The sequence below is a fragment of the Scyliorhinus canicula genome, chromosome 30 (assembly GCF_902713615.1).
Source record: "Scyliorhinus canicula chromosome 30, sScyCan1.1, whole genome shotgun sequence".
Classification (NCBI taxonomy): Eukaryota; Metazoa; Chordata; class Chondrichthyes; order Carcharhiniformes; family Scyliorhinidae; genus Scyliorhinus; species Scyliorhinus canicula.
Window position 1 is genome coordinate 14,880,466 of NC_052175.1, and position 20,736 is coordinate 14,901,201.

A 20,736-nucleotide genomic window follows, 5' to 3' on the forward strand; every position below is an offset into this window, starting at 1 on the left:
GTGGCCAATCCACCTACCCCAGCACAGCTTTGGGTTGTGGGGGCGAAACCCACGCAGACACGGGGAGAAGGTGCAAACTCCACACGGACAGTGATCCAGAGCCGGGATCGAACCCGGGCTCTGGGCGCCGTGAGGCAGCAGTGCTAACCCACTGGGCCACCGTCCCCTCCCCCTTTTCCTTTGCTTTTAATTCCAACTCAAGCTGCCGCCGTTGTTTATCACGTTGCTTCCTTTGCAGCTGAATGTTTTGCCGATTCCAGTGGTGCAGGCTCTGTGAGAAATCTAAATGCTGAACCATCTCCACCTTCCGCACCCCTGCAGGTAAAATCAACCACGGTTTGACTGCCAAATCCAAACGCTTTTTTATCACCGCCCTTTGTAAACAAACCAGAGTGACCTCTTCAACTCCCAAGGAACCGTCCCAGGAAAGTGCCATTTTTCCAGTCACTCCCTCTATAAACTGACAGGAGTATCAACAGAAAAATTCATTGTTGAAATTGTGAGGAAAGAATAATTCATGCCAGGGGTGGTGACTCTGACCACGGAGTATGTTTTGCGTTCATTCAAACACAGAATTAAGCACATTAACAACAAAGAAATAGCATCATCATTATCAGTTAATGATAATCTTTATTATTGTCACAAGTAGGCTTACATTAACACCGCAATGAAGTTACTGTGAAAAGCCCCTAGTCGCCACATTGCGGCTCCTGTTCGGGGACACAGAGGGAGAATTCAGAAGGTCCAATTCACCCAACAAACACGTCTTTCGGGACTTGTGGGAGGAAACCGGAGCACCCGGAGGAAACCCACTCAGAGACGGGGAGAACGTGCAGACTCCGCACAGTGACCCAAACCGGGAATCGAACCTGGGACCCTGGCGCTGTGAAGCGACAGTGCTAACCACAGTGCTACCTTGCCGCCCAAAACAGTTCTTAAACACAAGGACAAACTTAATCTTACAATCTACACTTGCTACTAATTCCAATGCAGTTCAAATGCCACTTATAAATAAAGTTAAAAGACTAGGTTTACTTGCTTAGCTGTGCAGAACTTTGGGAGAGAGTTCCCTTCAAGAGGAGATCGAGTACAATTCTGCTCAACATAACACATTTGGCCAAACTGCTTTTCAACTTAAAATGCAATACCAGACTGCAAAACTACAGACCTGGCTCCTCCCATTAGTTACATCATCTCTATCCAACTATGCTTAGCTAGGGCCAAAGACCACTCCATCATGAATTAACGTCACCCTGGGGGTGGAACGTGGTACAGTGATTAGCACTGCTGCCTACGGTGCTGAGGACCTGGGTTTGAAACCTGGCACTGGGTCACTGTCCGTGTGGAGTTTGCACATTCTCCCCGTGTCTGCGTGGGTTTCGCCCCCACAACCCAAAGATGTGCAGGATAGGTGGATTGGCCACGCTAAATTGCCCCTGAATTGGAATAAATAAATAATTGGGTTCTCTAAATTTATTTTAAAAATAAATTAATTAACTAATGTTACCCCAGGGAATCTCCAGCAACCATTAAAAATTTTTTTTAGAGTAGCCAATTCATTTAAGGGGCAACCCTTTATTCTTCAAAAAACAATCTATCTTTATCTTAAAAACATTTAATAAAGGAGCCTCAACTGCTTCACTGGGCAAGAATTCCATAGATTCACAACCCTTTGGGTGAAGAAGTTCCTCCTAAACTCAGTCCTAAATCTACTTCCCCTTATTTTGAGGCTATGTCCCCTAGTTCTGCTTTCACCCGCCAGTGGAAACAACCTGCCCGCATCTATCCTATCTATTCCCTTCATAATTTTAAATGTTTCTATAAGATCCCCCCTCATCCTTCTAAATTCCAACGAGTACAGTCCCAGTCTACTCAACCTCTCCTCATAATCCAACCCCTTCAGCTCTGGGATTAACCTAGTGAATCTCCTCTGCACACCCTCCAGCGCCAGTACGTCCTTTCTCAGGTAAGGAGACCAAAACTGAACACAATACTCCAGGTGTGGCCTCACTAACACCTTATACAATTGCAGCATAACCTCCCTAGTCTTAAACTCCATCCCTCTAGCAATGAAGGACAAAACTCAATTTTCCTTCTTAATCACCTGTTGCACCTGCAAACCAACTTTTCTGTGACTCATGCACTAGCACATCCTGTGTCTTACCGATATGGAGCCAACCTTTGGCGATAGCTACGACATTACTGGTAGATTTACTGTGCCTAAGTGGAGGTCTAATTCTTGCTTCTTTAATCAGCAAGACCTCAATGCTCTACACTACGCAGTGCGACAGGGACACCAAGATATCTGCCGTTTACTGGTGGAAGAAGGAATCGATGTGAATGCAGTGGGCAAGGTAAGGATAGACCTTCAGCACCTCCCCGTAAACTCTGAGCAGCCCTACTCTGTGCTGAGTAACTGATCTCAGCCAAGGGGACCAATTAGTCGCAGAATCCCGCAATAAAAGAACAAAATAAAACCAGCCAGATCAGCCAGGTGTGGAAGTCTCCGCACCTTTAGGGGCCAAGCCCTAACATTGAGGGGCTAGGCCCGCGCCGGAGTGGTTGGCGCTCTGCCAGCTGGCGTGGACGGCCTTTGGTGAGCCCCGATCGCGGGCCAGGCCACCGTGGGGACACGGCGGGGGCGGGATTGACGCCGGCCCCCGGCCATTCTCCGAGCCGTCGAGGGGTCGGGGAATCCCGCCCATGAACCCGCAGAATTCAGAGCCTCCTGCTGCCGGAATGCACAGATTTCAAATGGTGACAGGGTTGTGGCTGCCTCCTGCTGAAACCCTGCTGAATACAAATTGGCTGGGATGGTGGATGAAGAATAGCTATTTGGGTGAGGCGTTAGAGGCCTTTGGAAAAGGAGCAGCATAGTTTGGGGAGAAGACGGGAGGAGATGTTCCGAATGGCTAACTTGTCAATGTGACACTACTCAAGTCGGACGTCAATCCATATTGTCGCCTCTAACAGAACCTCACATGGAGGATGGACCCCATTTTTCATTGGTTTAATCTATCTACGGACATTGAATTGTGTCTGATTTGGTCAGACTTTCTGAGGGTGTGGGTGGGGGGCAGAGATGAATAAGCAACCGACTGTTTCACCGACTGAGATTGAGGTTAATGGTGACATTTTGCCTTGCCATCGACAGTATGCCAGCCTCCACCTCGCCATCAAACACAACTTTGTTCAACTTGTCAAGCTCTTGATCGACGCCGGGTGTGACATCAACATTGGTGACCATGTAGGTTCCTGTGACCATTGGGGTAATGTGAACCTTCAAACCCAACTGGAGTGAAATAGTTAAAGATTGTTAAATTGCCAAGTGAAATGTTTTTAATTTCTTCGGGTATTTTTCTGTTTCTATCAATGGGAAGAGACTGAAATGGGTGCGGAGGCAATGGAACTCAAGGGACAGCACGGTAGCGCAGTGGTTAGCACTGTTGCTTCACAGCGCCAGGGTCCCAGGTTCGATTCCCGGCTTTCCTCCCACAGTCCAAAGATGTGCTGTTGGATGAATTGGACATTCTGAATTCTCCCTCTGTGTACCCGAACAGGCGCCGGAATGTGGTGACTAGGGGCTTTTCACAGTAACTTCATTGCAGTGTTAATGTAAGCCTACTTGTGACAATGAAGATTATTGTTATTTGTTGACAGATTTTACAGAAACCATTTTCTATTGCCTGAGGGGTAATTTTAATGAGTTTATGTCCATCACATCATCCAAATTAAAATACGGATTTCATATTGTTTAATGGAAACCGGATTTGTTATAGCAACACACTCGTCCATAGAACATACAGCGCAGAGGAGACCATTCGGCCCATCGAGCCTGCACCGACCCACTTAAGCCCTCGCTTCCGCCCTATCCCCATAACCCAATAACCCCTCCTAACCCTTTTGGTCACTAAAGGCAATTTATCCGGGGCTGATTTAGCACAGGGCTAAATCGCTGGCTTTTAAAGCAGACCAAGGCAGGCCAGCAGCACGGTTCAATTCCCGCATCAGCCTCCCCGAACAGGTGCAGGAATGTGGCGACTAGGGGCTTTTCACAGTAACTTCATTTGAAGCCTACTTGTGACAATAAGCGATTTTCATTTCATGGCCATTCCACCTAACCTGCACATCTTTGGACTGTGGGAGGAAACCGGAGCACCCGGAGGAAACCCACGCAGACACGGGGAGAACGTGCAGGCTCCGCACAGACAGTGACCCAAGCCGGGAATCGAACCCGGGCCCCTGGAGCCGTGAAGCGACAGTGCTAACCACTGTGCTACCGTGGTGCACAGCCCTTTGGGAGAAATAGTTTCCCCTCATCTCTGTTTTAAAATTGCTACCTCTAATCCTGAGATTATGGCCTCTCGATGTAGAGGAATCATCCACTCCACGTCCACTTTATCTCCACTTTTTGTCATTCCTGTATTGTGCGTGCCAGCATTGAAAATGCTTCAATGTTCTCCTTAACTCTCTCTATACTCCCTCCTCTCCTGCTTCCTCCTTTAAGCCACGTTATGACCAATATTCACACTAGTTCTTTTTTTTGTCAGCAGTCTATTTATTCAATGGTCAGTACCCCTCAAATCATTTTGCACAGCTCGTGTTATATAGAACATAGATCATTACAGCGCAGTACAGGCCCTTCGGCCCTCGATGTTGCGCCGACCTGTGAAACCCCTCTAAAGCCCATCTACACTATTCCCTTATCGTCCATATGCCTATCCAATGACCATTTGAATGCGTTTAGTGTTGGCGAGTCCACTACTGTTGCAGGCAGGGCATTCCACGCCCTCTCTGTAAAGAACCTACCTCTGACATCTATCCTGTATCTATCTCCTCTCAATTTAAAGCTATGTCCCCTCGTGCTGCACATCACCATCCGAGGAAAAAGGCTCTCACTGTCCACCCTATCTAACCCTCTGATCATCCTGTATGCCTCAATTAAGTCCCCTCTTAACCTTCTTCTCTCTAACGAAAACAGCCTCAAGTCCCTCAGCCTTTCCTCATAAGATCTTCCCTCCATACCAGGCAACATCCTGGTAAATCTCCTCTGTACCCTTTCCAATGCTTCCACATCCTTCCTATAATGAGGCGACCAGAACTGCACGCAATTCTCCAAATGCGGCCGCACCAGAGTTTTGTACAACTGCAACGTGACCTCACGGCTCCGAAACTCAATTCCTCTACCAATAAAAGCTAACACACCGTCGCCTTCTTAACAACCCTCTCAACCTGGGTGTATATTATATTTTGTGACAATATGTTGCTACTCTTTGCCTCGAATGGTTTAATGGGCTGACATTAAAGAAACCAGCAGTCTCTAACTTGAAGCAAAACTGATTTATTGAATGACGATTAAATTAAATAGAGTCCGCACACTCTCCACAGCTATAACTATTAATAAAGTAAGATTGAGTCTGTTAAACAGTAATCTATAAATAAGTATTAACGAATGATGTCCTCGTGCTACTTTTCTCAAATCTAGACTAGTCCTTGATCTATCTCTCTCTTCTGCTAACACACTACCCAAGATTCCCTGAGGTCTGATATTTATACTGGAAACTGCTGGTGCCCTCTAGTGTTTGAATTACAATGAGATGTAATAATTAACCCTTTAGTGGTGTACCTATATACCTATCATTGCAGCTTGCACACAAAGTACCTTAACTGGGACAAGCTGAAAGGTGCCTGAGTGGTAGTTATAGGTTTCTGTGGAGCGGCATCGTGTGCAAGATGGAGAAAGCATTGTTTGGGAACTTACCTTTGTCACAGGGGAGGATGTTCCTGTCTCTATCCACAGAGGCAGCAGAGTGCGTTACACCTGGCAGTAGAGAAGCGACAACTCGCAATTGTGGAGATGCTCCTCAAAAATAACATCAACTTGCAGCTTCAGGACAAGGTGAGGAGGAACTACACATTCGGCAGCTTAACAGGAGTTAGCACGGAGCTTCCGCTGGCATTTAACATTGCGAGAGTGTAAGATGCACTAGTGCTGCAGGTCATTAGGAGAAGTATTCTTGCTCGTGTGTTCTCACGCAACAATGTAAGAAATCCATGCAGCATATATTGTTGCATTTAAACCCACAACTTACCTTTAGTTGGTACCGAGAGTGGATCAGTCCTCTCTCACCACACCTCGAGCACCCCCGCCAACCCTGATCCTCTGTCTCACTGTCTCACCATGTGGGGGAGGGGGGGAGGAACCCACACAGACATGGGGAGAATGTGCAAACTCCACACGGACAGAGCCGGGATTGAACCTGGGTCCTCGGCGCCGTGAGAGCCACTCCTGATTTCTTCCCTGTAAAGAACTTCCGGGGCGGCACGGTAGCACAGCGTTTGGCACTGTTGCTTCATAGCTCCAGGGTCCCAGGTTCGATTCCCAGCTTGGGTCACTGTGTGGAGTCTGCACTGTCATAATATACACCAATATATCATGGTGCAGACACACACTGATGGAGACACACACACAGGGACCAATCAACATGTACAAACACCGCAGCCAATCACCAGTTAGAATACACACACTATAAAGGCAGAGGGCACCACGGTTCCCGCTCATTCTGGGTGCTGCCTCTCAGTGTAACAAGAACTCATCCAGCCCAGCACAGACTCACAGCACGTGCTGAGAGAATCAACTGGTTCGGACAAGGCTTAGGTCTCTAGTTCAAGTTAGCATCATTTAGACCCACAGTCATCGTGTGTTAGTTAGTTAGAAGTAGTTAATAAAGGGCAGCACGGTGGCCTAGTGGTTAGCACAGCAGCCTCACGGCACTGAGGTCCCAGGTTCGATCCCGGCTCTGGGTCACTGTCCGTGTGGAGTTTGCACATTCTCCCCGTGTCTGCGTGGGTCTCACCCCCACAACCCAAAAGATGTGTAAGGTAGGTGGATTGGCCACGCTAAATTGCCCCTTAATTGGAAACAATAATTGGGTACTCTAAATTTAAAAAAAAGTAGTTAATAAAATTGAGTTGAACCTTCATCAGTGTTAGAAGTGTCTGTTCATCTCTCAAGTCTACACTAGCCAACACTTCATGCACGTTCTCCCCCGTGTCTGCGTGGGTTTCCTCCGGGTGCTCCGGTTTCCTCCCACAAGTCCTGAAAGACGTGCTTGTTGGGCGAATTGGACATTCTGAATTCTCCCTCCGTGTACCCGAACAGGCGCCGGAGTGTGGCGACTAGGGGATCTTCACAGTAACTCCATTGCAGTGTTAATGTCAGTCGACTTGTGACAATAAAGATGATTAAAACTGACCTCCTGTGGTCTCGGGGTGTGTGGTAGCGAGATGGGGGTTCTCCTGGAGGGGTTGACTGGGTAACCCCAATTGAGGGCAGCAGAACAAGATGTGAAAAATGAGTTTGCGAATCCGTCTCTCAGACAGGCAATTGTGCGTGTGGGCCGACCTTAAAACAAACCTCAACACAGCCCGTCCAGGTAAATCAGATTCGACGTGGATCATCAAAGAGCCAGCTTTAGTGATGAGTATTGGAGCTATCCAGGTAGTTGCTTTGTGTCCTATTCGCTCACGCACGTTGCTGTTTCAGTAACCCTGCCTTTTCTGTCGGTCAACAGCTTAATTCGGGAATTTCCTGCAGTTGCTTGTAACGCAGCACCATTTACTGTCTGAGCCTGCGTAAAGCCCAGGACCAACCCTGCTTTGCCCATTCATGAAATATTTTGTGACTTCTGAATTTTGCCAACAGCAGGGGAAGACAGCGCTGGACCTCGCTGCGCGGAGTCAACACGCGGTTCTGGTTGATATGATTATAAAGACAGAAAGGTTCAATGCTAGACGGCTGGTAAGATGGCTTGGTGTGTTGTGAACATTGCGCTACGCAGGAGGGTATGGGTGAGGGTTTGGAAGAGGAGGCCGGCAGTGTAGAGCACCCGGCTGCCGATACGCCCCGGAGAATTGCCGGATCCGTGGCCGCGCATGCGCAGAGCGTGTCGTGCTACATGGTGGCAGCCGCTCGGGGACCCGGCCCGCGAAATAGTCCCAAACCTTCAATCGGCTCGCGCACCCCAGCCCGCCCCCCTCCACAGTGCCCCCAGCCTTGAATAATGTGCCCCCTACCCACCGATCGGCTCCCCCCCAACCGTGGCGGTGCTGGGCTGAGTCCGCAGCCGTCGGGCTGACTTCCCGGCGGGTGAGACGTTGAGTGACCGCCGATTGGACGCGTTGTGCTTCCCATTCTTGTAGCAGCTTTAATTGGCTAGCCTCTGCAATAACTCAAAATGCCGGCCAGTGTCAGAGAGCCCTCCTCACTAACACCCCCCCCCCCCCCCCCCCCCCAGTTCCAATAACCATTGTCTATCTGAATGGGCCCCACACAGTTGTAGGTGAAATGTCCTTTACTTTTTTTCCCTTAGGGTTCCTGGGAGGCTGGTGCTGAAGGACAGGGAGGTTCAGCGCTGGATCTGACTTTCAACTGCGTGCAGAATCTGAAGCACATCCGTGCTGTGTTCTGGACATTGGCCACGAAGCATCTAAAGGCAGACGACTGGAAGAAGCTGGCCGAACACTGGGGTTTCTCCAACAAACACATCAACGCCATGGAGACTCAATGGACAGGTACCCGAAGCAAAGAGCTGACATTTGCAAGCAGATGTCGGTCACAGCAGGCAAACTAGGGGGGGGAAAGACCGAGGCAATTGATCAGGGAATTAGAAAGTACAGTGCAGAAGGAGGCCATTCGGCCCATCGAGTCTCCACCAGCTCTTGGAAAGAGCACCCTACCTAAGCCCACACCTCCACCCTATCCCCGTAAACCCAGTAACCCCACCTAAACTTTTTGGTCACTAAAGGGCAATTTATCACGGCCAATCCACCTAACCTCCACATCTTTGGGCTGTGGGAGGAAACCGGAGCACCCGGAGGAAACCCACGCAGACACGGGGAGAACGTGCAGACTCCGCACAGACAGTGACCCAAGCCGGGAGTGTTTGATGGGGACAGTGTAGAGGGAGCTTTACTCTGTATCTAACCCCGTGCTGTACCTGTCCTGGGAGTGTTTGATGGGGACAGTGTAGAGGGAGCTTTACTCTGTATCTAACCCCGTGCTGTACCTGTCCTGGGAGTGTTTGATGGGGACAGTGTAGAGGGAGCCTTACTCTGTATCTAACCCTGTGCTGTACCTGTCCTGGGAGTGTTTGATGGGGACAGTGTAGAGGGAGCTTTACTCTGTATCTAACCCCGTGCTGTACCTGTCCTGGGAGTGTTTGATGGGGACAGTGTAGAGGGAGCTTTACTCTGTATCTAACCTCGTGCTGTACCTGCCCTGGGAGTGTTTGATGGGGACAGGGTAGAGGGAGCTTTACTCTATATCTAACCCTGTGCTGCACCAGTCCTGGGAGTGTTTGATGGGGACAGGGTAGAGGGAGCTTTACTCTGTATCTAACCCCGTGCTGTACCTGTCCTGGGAGTGTTTGATGGGGACAGTGTGGAGGGAGCTTTACTCTGTATCTAACCCCGTGCTGTACCTGTCCTGGGAGTGTTTGATGGGGACAGTGTAGAGGGAGCTTTACTCTATATCTAACCCTGTGCTGTACCTGTCCTGGGAGTGTTTGATGGGGACAGTGTAGAGGGAGCTTTACTCTGTATCTAACCCCGTGCTGTACCTGTCCTGGGAGTGTTTGATGGGGACAGTGTAGAGGGAGCTTTACTCTGTATCTAACCCCGTGCTGTACCTGCCCTGGGAGTGTTTGATGGGGACAGTGTAGAGGGAGCTTTACTCTGTATCTAACCCCGTGCTGTACCTGTCCTGGGAGTGTGTGATGGGGACAGTGTAGAGGGAGCTTTACTTTGTATCTAACCCTGTGCTGTACCTGTCCCGGGAGTGTTTGATGGGGACAGTGTAGAGGGAGCTTTACTCTGTATCTAACGCTGTGCTGTACCTGCCCTGGAAGTGTTTGATGGGGGACAGTTTAGAGGGAGCTTTACTCTGTATCTAACCCCGTGCTGTACCTGTCCTGGGAGTGTTTGATGGGGACAGTGTAGAGGGAGCTTTACTCTGTATCTAACCCCGTGCTGTACCTGTCCTGGGAGTGTTTGATGGGGACAATGTAGAGGGAGCTTTACTCTGTATCTAACCCCGTGCTGTACCTGTCCTGGGAGTGTTTGATGGGGACAGTGTAGAGGGAGCCTTACTCTGTATCTAACCCCGTGCTGTACCTGTCCTGGGAGTGTTTGATGGGGACAGTGTAGAGGGAGCTTTACTCTGTATCTAACCCCGTGCTGTACCTGTCCTGGGAGTGTTTGATGGGGACAGTGTGGGGGTGAGACCCACGCAGACACGGGGAGAATGTGCAAACTCCACACGGACAGTGACCCAGGGCCGGGGCCGAACCCGGGCCCTCGGCACTGTGAGGCAGCAGTGCTAACCACTGCGCCTCCCTGCCGCCCCAAGCCGGTCCATCTTGAAAAGCTTAATTACGATCCACCACTCAGAGCGGTTTGCCCAATCTCTGGGATTACTTCACTCTAACCGACTGAACCATTGCGTATGAAAAGCTGTAACGCTATAAGATCCGTGCGTTTTGAGAAACTGCGAAGGGGGCGGCGTTAATTCACGTCTGACGCTAAACCTACCAATGGCGGAGAATTAAAACTGGCAAAAAGATTAGGGGCTGGAATTAGAGAGGTTTCGTGGCTGGAGGATGTGACATCAATGAAGAGGGGGGTGCATAACGCAAAAAACAAGGATGGGCCTTTTAACATTCAGGCTTTGAGCTTGACTGGAGCCAAGTTGGTTCAATCAGCACAGAGGTGAGAGGAGAGTAGGAGATTTGGCAATGGCAGCGAACGTAATGGTCAAACGTAACGCCAAAGTTACAAACAGACTGGCTTAACGTCCGACTGTGGCCTGAATGAATCTCCCCAAATGCTCCGTCAAATGCTCCCGCCATGTAGCGTCCTGATTTATCATCAATTGAACGCGAGACGAGTTGCTGAACGAAAGTATGGCTTTAATATACTAGATGTTAAGCCCTGCGGTCGATTACAGTAGAAGGACGACTGCCGGGAGTACTGGGTATTTATACCCCGCCCTGGAGGCGGGGTTAACTCAGCCTCTCGACCAATCGGGGAGCCGTCACATGACCGGTCTCAACCAACCGGTCGAGAGGCACATGACCGACCAGGGCCAATGGTAAGCTGGTGTTCTGCAGCAATGGCAGGCAGCTATGCTAATCATACCACCACAAGGGCAGCAGGGTAGCATGGTGGTTAGCATAAATGCTTCACAGCTCCAGGGTCCCAGGTTCGATTCCCGGCTGGGTCACTGTCTGTGTGGAGTCTGTACGTCCTCCCCGTGTGTGCGTGGGTTTCCTCCGGGTGCTCCGGTTTCCTCCCACAGTCCAAAGATGTGCAGGTTAGGAGGATTGGCTGTGCTAAATTGCCCGTAGTGTCCTAATAAAAGTAAGGTTAAGGGGGGGGTTGTTGGGTTACGGGTATGGGGTGGATACGTGGGTTTGAGTAGGGTGATCATGGCTCGGCACAACATTGAGGGCTGAAGGGCCTGTTCTGTGCTGTACTGTTCTATGTACAAAGTAGATAAAAGCAAATTACTGCGGGTGCTGGAATCTGAAACCAAAGAGAAAATGCCGGAAAATCTCAGCCGGTCCGGCAGCATCTGTAGGGAGAGACAAGAGCTAACCTTTCGAGTCCAAATGACCCTTTGACAAAGAGCGATAATGGCGTTACGGTGTCGTTTCGAGCTTACCTGGGCAGGAGTTAAGTAGCACAACGCAAAGGGGACGAAAAGATTTCAAATTTGCATTCACATTTAGCGGCCCCATCCTGCGGGAAACATTCCTCTGTCTTACCTGCATTTTGTACTTAGGAAACAACAGCTATAAGGAGCATGGATACCGGATGCTGCTGATTTGGCTGCATGGCTTTGCCACCTCGGGCAATCATCCGATTAAGGAGTTGTATGAGAGCCTGGTGAAGATTGGAAACACTAAAGCAGCAGGTGAGAACGATCAAGAACGATTCTCGTGTGGGCGGGGCTGAATTGTGTCTTTCAGAAAGGCCACAATGATGTGTTATGAGCACCTTTGTGACTCAACTTTCTTGTTAATTATGTGATCAACCCAATTTTTATTAATTCCAGTTAATTTTGCCCCGGACACTGGGAATATTTCTATATGTTGACCGTGGACCCCCACTTACATAGAACATACAGTGCAGAAGGAGGCCATTCGGCCCATCGAGTCTGCACCGTCCCACTTGAGCCCTCACTTCCACCCTGTTGCCTTAACCCAAGAACCCCTCCTAACTTTTTTGGTCACTCAGTGGCAATTTTATCACGGCCAATCCACCTAACCTGCACGTCTTTGGACTGTGGGGGGAAACCGGAGCACCCGGAGGAAACCCACGCAGACACGGGGAGGACGTGCAGACTCCGCACAGACAGTGACCCAGCGGGGAATCGAACCTGGGACCCTGGCGCTGCGAAGCCACAGTGCTAACCACTGTGCTACCGTGCAGCCCAATAGATAGTTGCAATAATCTTGAATCTGTAAAGAAAGTAGACGGTCTTGTCACTGAAAACCCGCTCAAGTTTAGAAGGAAGAAGCATCATATCGAACGCTTGAACTCCTGAAAGATTTAAACGGGTAATCATCCCAGTGCATCGGAGATCCTTTGTCCTTTTTACGTTATCATAATTTTTCTTCCCTCTCCACCACCCTCTCCCTCTATGTTGTCTGTGTGTGTATATAGTGGGGCAAGTTGAAAAAGGAGGTTTTGATAAGGGGCGTTAAGTAGACGGTTACATTTTTTTGCCAGTTTAATTATATTGCTGTTAAATATTAAATGGTTATTTGTGTTAAATTTACCAACTTGGGCTCAGTTTAAAATAACATCCAATTTCACTTGGAATTGACTGCGTACTAGCCCAGAGGGTCATGACATAATCTGGGGGCTCGTCCGTGATCTCTGGAGCAGTAAACAGCAATGTTTTTAAATGCGGCATATATTAAAGAGGCAACAGGTCAATCGCATAACAGGACGGCTCTGGAAGCTGCTCAAGCCATTCTTCAAGTGGAGAACCTGCCTCTGGTTTATCTACAAGGACTTTGAAAAGACAGGTTAACTGGATTGGCAAGCTGGCTAAAGTTAGGAGGGCAGAGATACATGATGTATTCATTGAGTGTTTGGGTCTGTTAGAAACACAGCAGAGCCCACGAGCAAGTAGTCCAGGTGCTGTAGCATCAGAAGCATTTTCCGGTGGGGAAACCGAGCTGGAAAGAATTTGGCTGCAGTTCATGAGAGCATGAGGAGAAATGAAAAAGAATGGAGGTACGGGAACGAGAAAGAGGGAATGTCAACATAAAGTGCTGGAAATTAAAGGAGAGTTGCAAAGAGGGGAGCCTAACCCCAGAACAGAACCCAGTGGGGATATGCTTAGGTTTATACAGGCCCTACCAAAATTTGAGGGAAAGGACGTTGAAGCATTCTTCATGGCATTTAAAAAAATAGCAACCCAAATGGAACGGCCGAAAGAAAAGTGGGCATTATCCATGCAAAGTAAATTGACGGGGCGGGCACAGGAAGTTTATGCTTCCCTGGCAGAGGGGGTGTCTAAGTATTACGACATCTGAATTAGTCCCGGTGGCATAGAACTACAGTGCAGAAGGAGGCCATTCGGCCCATCGAGTCCGCACCAACCCACTTAATCCCTCACTACCACTATCCCCGTAACCCCACCTAACCTTTTTCAACGCTAAGGGGCAATTTAGCACGGTCAATCCACCTAACCTGCACGTCTTTGGACTGTGGGAGGAAACCGGAGCACCCGGAGGAAACCCACGCAGACTCCGCACAGACAGTGACCCAAGCCAGGAATCGTACCTGGGACCCCGACGCTGTGAAGCAGCAGTGCTAACCACTGCGCCACCATGCCGCCCTGGAATTCTACATACTTCACAGGTACCTTAGAATTTCCTGCTGTGCAGAAGGACGGCATTCGGCCCATCTAAGTCAGCACTGCCCCTCTGAAAGAGCACCCTACCTAAGCCCACTCAACCCACCCTATCTCCGTAACCCCATAACGCCAGCGAACCTGCACGTCTTTGGACACTAAGGGGCAATTCATCACGGCCAGTCCACCGGCACATCTTTGGACTGCAGGAGGAAACCGGAGCACCACGGAGGTGACCACCAAGGCCGAAATTGAACCCGGAGATCCCTGGCGCTGTGAGGCAGCAGTGCTAACCACTGTGCCACCCTGTCGCCCGCTGATGATGGGAATAAATAGGGATCTAGTTCGTTGTGGTTCTGTACAATGGGAATTAAAAAGCATCTGGTCCTTTGGGATTCAATGATGGAGTCAACAAGGATATGGTATGTTGGAATTCTATATGAGGGGGGATGAGGAAGTACAATTTTGATTCAATAGATCTGAAAATGTGGATTATATCTGGATAATCTAGAGATAGCAATGCATTTCTTTTCTTGAATATTAACTCAATTTTATGCGATTTATTTTGTCAATGTTTATTTTATTGTCTTCATCCAGAGAAAATCCGGAGACAGGCAAACGCACAGGAGGAATCACAGCAGAGATGTACGGTGATGTGAAAATGGGACAGACGTCACAGGCAGAAGAGCAGCTGTCACTGAACAATGTTTCTGGGATATCTTTCAAAACTGATTCATAATTAAAAGATATTTTTTTAAAAAGGCACATGGCCCCCACTCATTGACCGCAGCAGCTCAAAACATAAAACAGTCTGAATCATGTCAGGACAGGACTGTCGAGCAGGCTACTGAATACGGATTGGATCCTGTAGCTTTGAATTTTTTTTCAAATTATAAATTGAAAGTTGGTTAAGGACGGTCTGACCATGGTTCGATAAAATCGAACATAGAACATAGAACATTACAGCGCAGTACAGGCCCTTCGGCCCTCGATGTTGTGCCGACCTGTGAAACCCCTCTGAAGCCCATCTACACCATTCCCTTATCGTCCATATGCCTATCCAATGACCATTTAAATGCCCTTAGTGTTGGCGAGTCCACTACTGTTGCAGGCAGGGCATTCCACGCCCTTACTACTCTCTGAGTAAAGAACCTGCCTCTGACATCTGTCCTATATCTATCTCCCCTCAATTTAAAGCTATGCCCCCTCGTGCTGGACATCACCATCCGAGGAAAAAGGCTCTCACTGTCCACCCTATCTAACCCTCTGATCATCTTGTATGCCTCAATTAAGTCACCTCTTAACCTTCTTCTCTCTAACGAAAACAGCCTTAAGTCCCTCAGCCTTTCCTCATAAGATCTTTCCCACCCATACCAGGCAAAATCTCCTCTGTACCCTTTCCAATGCTTCCACATCCTTCCTATAATGCAGCGACCAGAACTGCACGCAGTACTTCAAATGCGGCCGTACCAGAGTTTTGTACAGCTGCAACGTGACCTCATGGCTCCGAAACTCAATCCCTCTACCAATAAAAGCTAACACACCGTACGCCTTCTTAACAACCCTCTCAACCTGGGTGGCAACTTTCAGGGATCTATGTACATGGACACCGAGATGTCTCGGTCTTTTGAAGGGGTCTTTTGAACAAAATTAGGTTTCAGCATCAACCCAGGCAAGGTTTACTCTACTCCCCGAGTCTGTGACCAAAAGAATCCCTAATTTAGAATCCCTACAATTCAGAAGGAGACCATTCGGCCCATCGGGACACTACCGACCTTCTGAAAGAGCACCCCACCCAAACCGAATTCCCTGCCCTATCCCAATAACCCCTTAACCTAAGCTACACATCCTTGCACTCTAAGGGGCAATTTAGCACGGCCAATCCACCTAACCTGCACATCTTTGGACTGTAGGAGGAAACCGGAGCACCCGGAGGAAACCCACGCAGACACGGGAAGAAAGAGTAGACTCCGCACAGAGCCTCCTCCTCCAGTGAGTTGGTCCACCATCATTCCTGACAGGATGGATTATATCACAGTGAGCTGAACCGTACACAGAGATCAAGGTACAACTGTCGAGAGCTGTGCACAACATCATTTCTCAAGACCCAAACTCAAATTTGCTTTTCTTTGTTAACGCTGCACAATGTGTGAAGGGGTCAACTCCTCTCTTATTGGCTCTCCTTCGTAACTCCAGCTTGGTATTTACAAGACCTCTGCTTTTACTTCAATTATCTTTATCAAACTTAATTTGCGATGGATCGTCCTGTGTATAGTGAGGAAAGGAATGTATGTCAGGAATAAAGGAGGAAGAACTGCAAGCTCAGAGATGCACTGAGCATGTACTGATGAAATAGAACAAGGGCAAGTTGTCACGGGACGGCAAACCTCTTGTACACCGAGATGTCGAGCCTCCTGATATGTGGGGAGAAATATTAAGACACGTGGGCAGCACTCCACAGCATTTACAAGGTCATTGGCCAGTTGGCATGGTCAGATAATGCACGTTTACCATTCTGCTCTTGCATTGGATTGGATCCAAGGGGGAGTCGTTGAGGAGTCTAGTAGCTGTGGGGAAGAAGCTGTTCCTATGTCTGGATTTGGATTTGGATTTGTTTATTGTCACGTGTACCGAGGTACAGTGAAAGGTATTCGAGCAGCTCAACAGATCATTAAGTACATGGGAAGAAAAGGAAATAAAAGAAAATACGTAATAGGGCAACACAAGATATACAATGTAACTACATAAGCATTGGCATTGGATGAAGCATACAGGGTGTAGTGTTAATGAGGTCAGTCCATAAGAGGGTCATTTCGGAGTCTGGTAACAGTGGGGAAGAAGCTGGTTTTGAGTCTGTTCGTGCGTATTCCTCGCCCGATGGGAGAAGTTGGAAGAGTGAGTGAGCCGGGTGGGAGGGGTCTTTGATTATACTGCCCGCTTTCCCCAGGCAGCGGGAGGTATAGACAGAGTCAGTGGATGGGAGGCGGGTCTGTGTGATGGACTGGGCTGAGTTCACGACTCTCTGAAGTTTCTTGCGGTCCTGGGCCGAGCAGTTGCCATACCAGGCTGTGATGCAGCCAGATAGGATGCTTTCTATGGTGCATCTGTAAAAGTTGGTAAGAGTTAATTGGTTATTTACTGCCAATCCCTGTCTCAGGGTATGTTTTTGGAATGTTAAGTACACACTTTGCGACTGTTTCTGTTGGGTTGCATGGCCGAGGAACGAGCAACATGTCTTGTGGTAAATTCTGAAGAATTCTAGCAGCTTCTTGTAAAGAGATGCTATTCAGAGCATATCCCTTCGTTCCTATATTTACCTCACTGGTAGATCATCTTTAGTGATGTGGGTGCTTTGTTCTGCCCTCAGTTCACCCACACCCTTATCTGTACCTTAGCCACCTTCTGACATGGCTCCCACAATGCTTTGCAGTCTGCCTTGTCGCGCCCAACACAAACTCCACCAAGTCCAAAAGAAACAGCTGTCAGGACCCATCGAGCCTTTGTTTGTCAAATTCCTGAGGCCTTCCCATTTATCCAGTTCAAAATGCTTGACCTTATTTATCAATCCCTCTGTGGCCTTGCCTTCCACTACACTTCTGCATCTTCCCAGCCAGCCCCATGACCAAGGACCTTACTTGTCAGTTTTCTGACACCTCCTTCCTTACTCCTTTTGACTACCCTGTCGGCCAACATTCCAAACTCCCTTCGTGTTCAGAATCCGCAGGACATTTGTCTGTCATTTGGTAGTACAGAGAACTTGGGTATTGCTGAGAAAGGACATTTTATCGAAGCTTTTCATCTGGTACTCATCAGAACAATCGCAAGAATACTAATGCCAGAACAATACTTGGCAGTTAACTGTCAGTCATCATCAACTGGTGCATTCTCCATGGAAATGCCTCTACCAACCAGAGTCCACTTGCTGAACAATCAACACTCTTGTTGTTTCTCCTGGCATTGATTTTCTTGCAATTGTCCTTTTGAAAAGCCTGAACAAAATGTATTTTTTTCAACAACACACATTTTTTGACGTTGAACAAGCTGTATAAACACAGGCCATGGTTTGTCCTGGCTTTAGGTTAACTGAGTGTTTGCATACCACATTCTCTGGCGGTGAGGGAATAAGGACCTCTGTGGTTCTTAATTTCCTGTGGGGCATAGGTCTGTATCTTCCGACCTTCCTTCGTGAATCGGAGAAAAAAAAAATGCAAATTAACTTTGCCACTCAAAATCATCCTGGAGGATAGAAACGTGGCTTTGGAGTTGGACGGGCTGTTTGGTGATGTTCCGGGAATTGGAATTTGAAAACTCATTGCCCTGGTGTCAGCTAAGATACCAGTTCAGAAGCTGCTTCCTTGTTCCATGAGGGGCTACTTTCCCCAGCGGCCATTGAATAGCAATCAGGAGCAGGAATGCTGACTGGTCCACATTGGCCCAAACCCTTGCTGAGATCTCAGACTGGAAATGGAACTTGGGAGATTTAAGTGCTCACAGTTACATTCAATTGTGGTATGTAAATTGTTCAATATACGTTATCCTTTCCCCCCTCTCTAGTACCCAAACCGGAGGTGATAGTATCTTTGGATGCTGAATGGGAGTATTTATTTGAGATTCTTCGGAGGTTTGAATTTGGGCAGAAACTTGCTTCCCGGATTCGCTGATTATAAAATGCTCCAACGTCTAGTGTCCCTGTGAACTCTGATCATTCCCTCTTTAATAGGGGTACCGAGCTGGGTTGCCCATCATCTCCACTCCTGTTCGCCCTGTCAATAGAGCCACTCTCTATGGTGTTGAGGTCCTCGAATCAGTCGAGGATCATTAGTCAGTTTGAGGTGGAGCATTGGGTGTCTCCCTATGCTGATGATTTACTCATTTATATTACAGTCCCCTTCCTCGACGGTATAAGGAATTAGCTGAACACCTTTGCTCCTTCTCTGGGTACAGATTTAATTTAGGTAAGAATGGATGTTTCCCGGCGAACCCAATTGGAGACGTTACCTTTTTTGTCTTTCAGAGATGAGCTCTCGCTACCTGGCGATGGGGTCCAGGTTGTCCATACCTGTGCCTCGCTTCACAAAACGCGTCACACAAGACTGGTTAATAGTGTCAAAATAGATTTGCAGAGGTGGGACAACCTGGCGGGTAGGATTAAAATGAACGTGCACCTGAGGTTTTTCTTTCTCTCTCAATCTCTTCCCATTTATCTCCCCAAATTATTTTTTAATTAAAGTTATCCAATTGATGTCCTCGTTTATTTGGGCGGATAAGAATTCCAGAGTCTGCTGCGATCTACTCCAAAGAGAAGCTTGGCCCTCTCTCCCTTATTGTTTTATTGCTGGGTCACTGACATTTTAACGCCTTTTGTTGTGGATCAGTGACACCGATTCTATTTGGGTACAAATGAATTCCCATTCCTGTCCTACTTCTATTCTTCTCGGCACAGTCACTACACCATTGCTCCTTGCCTCCGCTAGAATTCGCTCAAACCCAGAGTGTCTCTTCTCTTAGGATTTGATGTGGAGATGCCAGCGTTGGACTGGGGTGAGCACAGTAAGAAGTCTTACACCAGGTTAAACTCCAACAGGTTTGTTTCAAATCACTGGCTTTCGGAGCACTGCTCCTTCCTCAGGTGAATGAAGAGGTGGGTTCAGGAAACATTTATATGGACAAAGTTAATGATGCAAGACGATACTTTGAATGCGAGTCTTTATAGGCAATTAAGTCTTTATAGGTCCAGACGGAGCAACTGGAGAAAGGGATAATCACAGTTTAAAGAGGTGTGAATTGTTTCTAATAGCCAAGTTCCGCACACATGAGTACGGCCTCAACTGGGACCTTAGATTCATGTCGCATTACATTCACCCCCCCACCATCTGGCCTGGGCTTGTGAAATCCTACCAACTGTCCTGGTTTGAGACAATTCACACCTCATTAACCTGTGATTATCCCTTTCTCCAGTTGCTCCCTCTGGACCTGTAAAGACTTAATTACCTGCAAATACTCGCATTCAATGTATAGACTTGCATCATTTACTTTGTCTGTATATGTGTTTGTGGAACCCATCTCTTCATTCACCCGAGGAAGGAGCAGTGCTCCGAAAGCGAGTGATTCCAAACAAACCTGTTGGACTTTAACCTGGTGTTGTAACACTTCTGTGTTTTAGGATTTGGAAATAGTTGAGACGGCATTTCAAGCTCCTTTCTCGGTCTTCACTAGACCCTATTTGCAACAATCACTTCTTCCTATTTGGACTCCACATTTAAATCTTGGGAACTGAAAGGTTTGGTGTGTTTTGGGGATCTGTTTGTGCAGAGGACGTGTGCCAGTTCTAGATAAATCCCATCTGTCCAACTCCAGCCTCTTTCGGCATTTTCCAAGTTCACGATTTTTTACGAAAGGCTTTTCCTTCCTTTCCTTTGGCACCACAGTCTTCCCTGATGAAGAGGATTCTGTCCTTGGGGCAGCCTGGCGAGGGGTCTATTTGGGACCTTTATGACCATACTTTGTCGGGTTTTGCTCTGTTAAGTGGTGTGGCGGGGGGGAGGGGGGCAGGAAGTGGGAAAGTGAATTGGGCCCCATCCTTACTGGGGAGGTTTGGAGCGAGGCCCTTCACAGGGTCAACTCCACGTCCTCACGAGTACGGCTGAATCGAATGCATTTTAAGGTGGTGCACAGGACGCACTTGACCAGGGCAAGGATGAATTGGGTTTTTCCGAAATGTTGAAGATAGGTGTGATGGCTGTTCCCTTGGCCTGGCTGTGCCCCAAATCTGTAGGCCACTGCTTCATTCTTCAATCCAAGTTGGAGAT

The 20,736-nt window shown here is 48.2% G+C and overlaps 1 protein-coding gene across 1 annotated transcript in view; it reads left to right on the forward strand.

The window, feature by feature from the left end:
• The window catches only part of LOC119958623 (ankyrin repeat and death domain-containing protein 1A-like), a 30,522-nt gene extending 15,830 nt beyond the window's left edge, over positions 1-14,692 (forward strand). Inside the window, exons 8-14 of the mRNA XM_038787104.1 lie at positions 2,256-2,354; positions 3,155-3,247; positions 5,801-5,899; positions 7,706-7,801; positions 8,373-8,574; positions 11,843-11,974; positions 14,525-14,692. Of these exons, the coding sequence (XP_038643032.1) occupies positions 2,256-2,354; positions 3,155-3,247; positions 5,801-5,899; positions 7,706-7,801; positions 8,373-8,574; positions 11,843-11,974; positions 14,525-14,586 (783 nt within the window). The 3' untranslated portion in view covers positions 14,587-14,692. The remainder of the gene's footprint in view (positions 1-2,255; positions 2,355-3,154; positions 3,248-5,800; positions 5,900-7,705; positions 7,802-8,372; positions 8,575-11,842; positions 11,975-14,524) is intronic.
• The last annotated feature ends 6,044 nt before the right edge of the window (positions 14,693-20,736 follow it).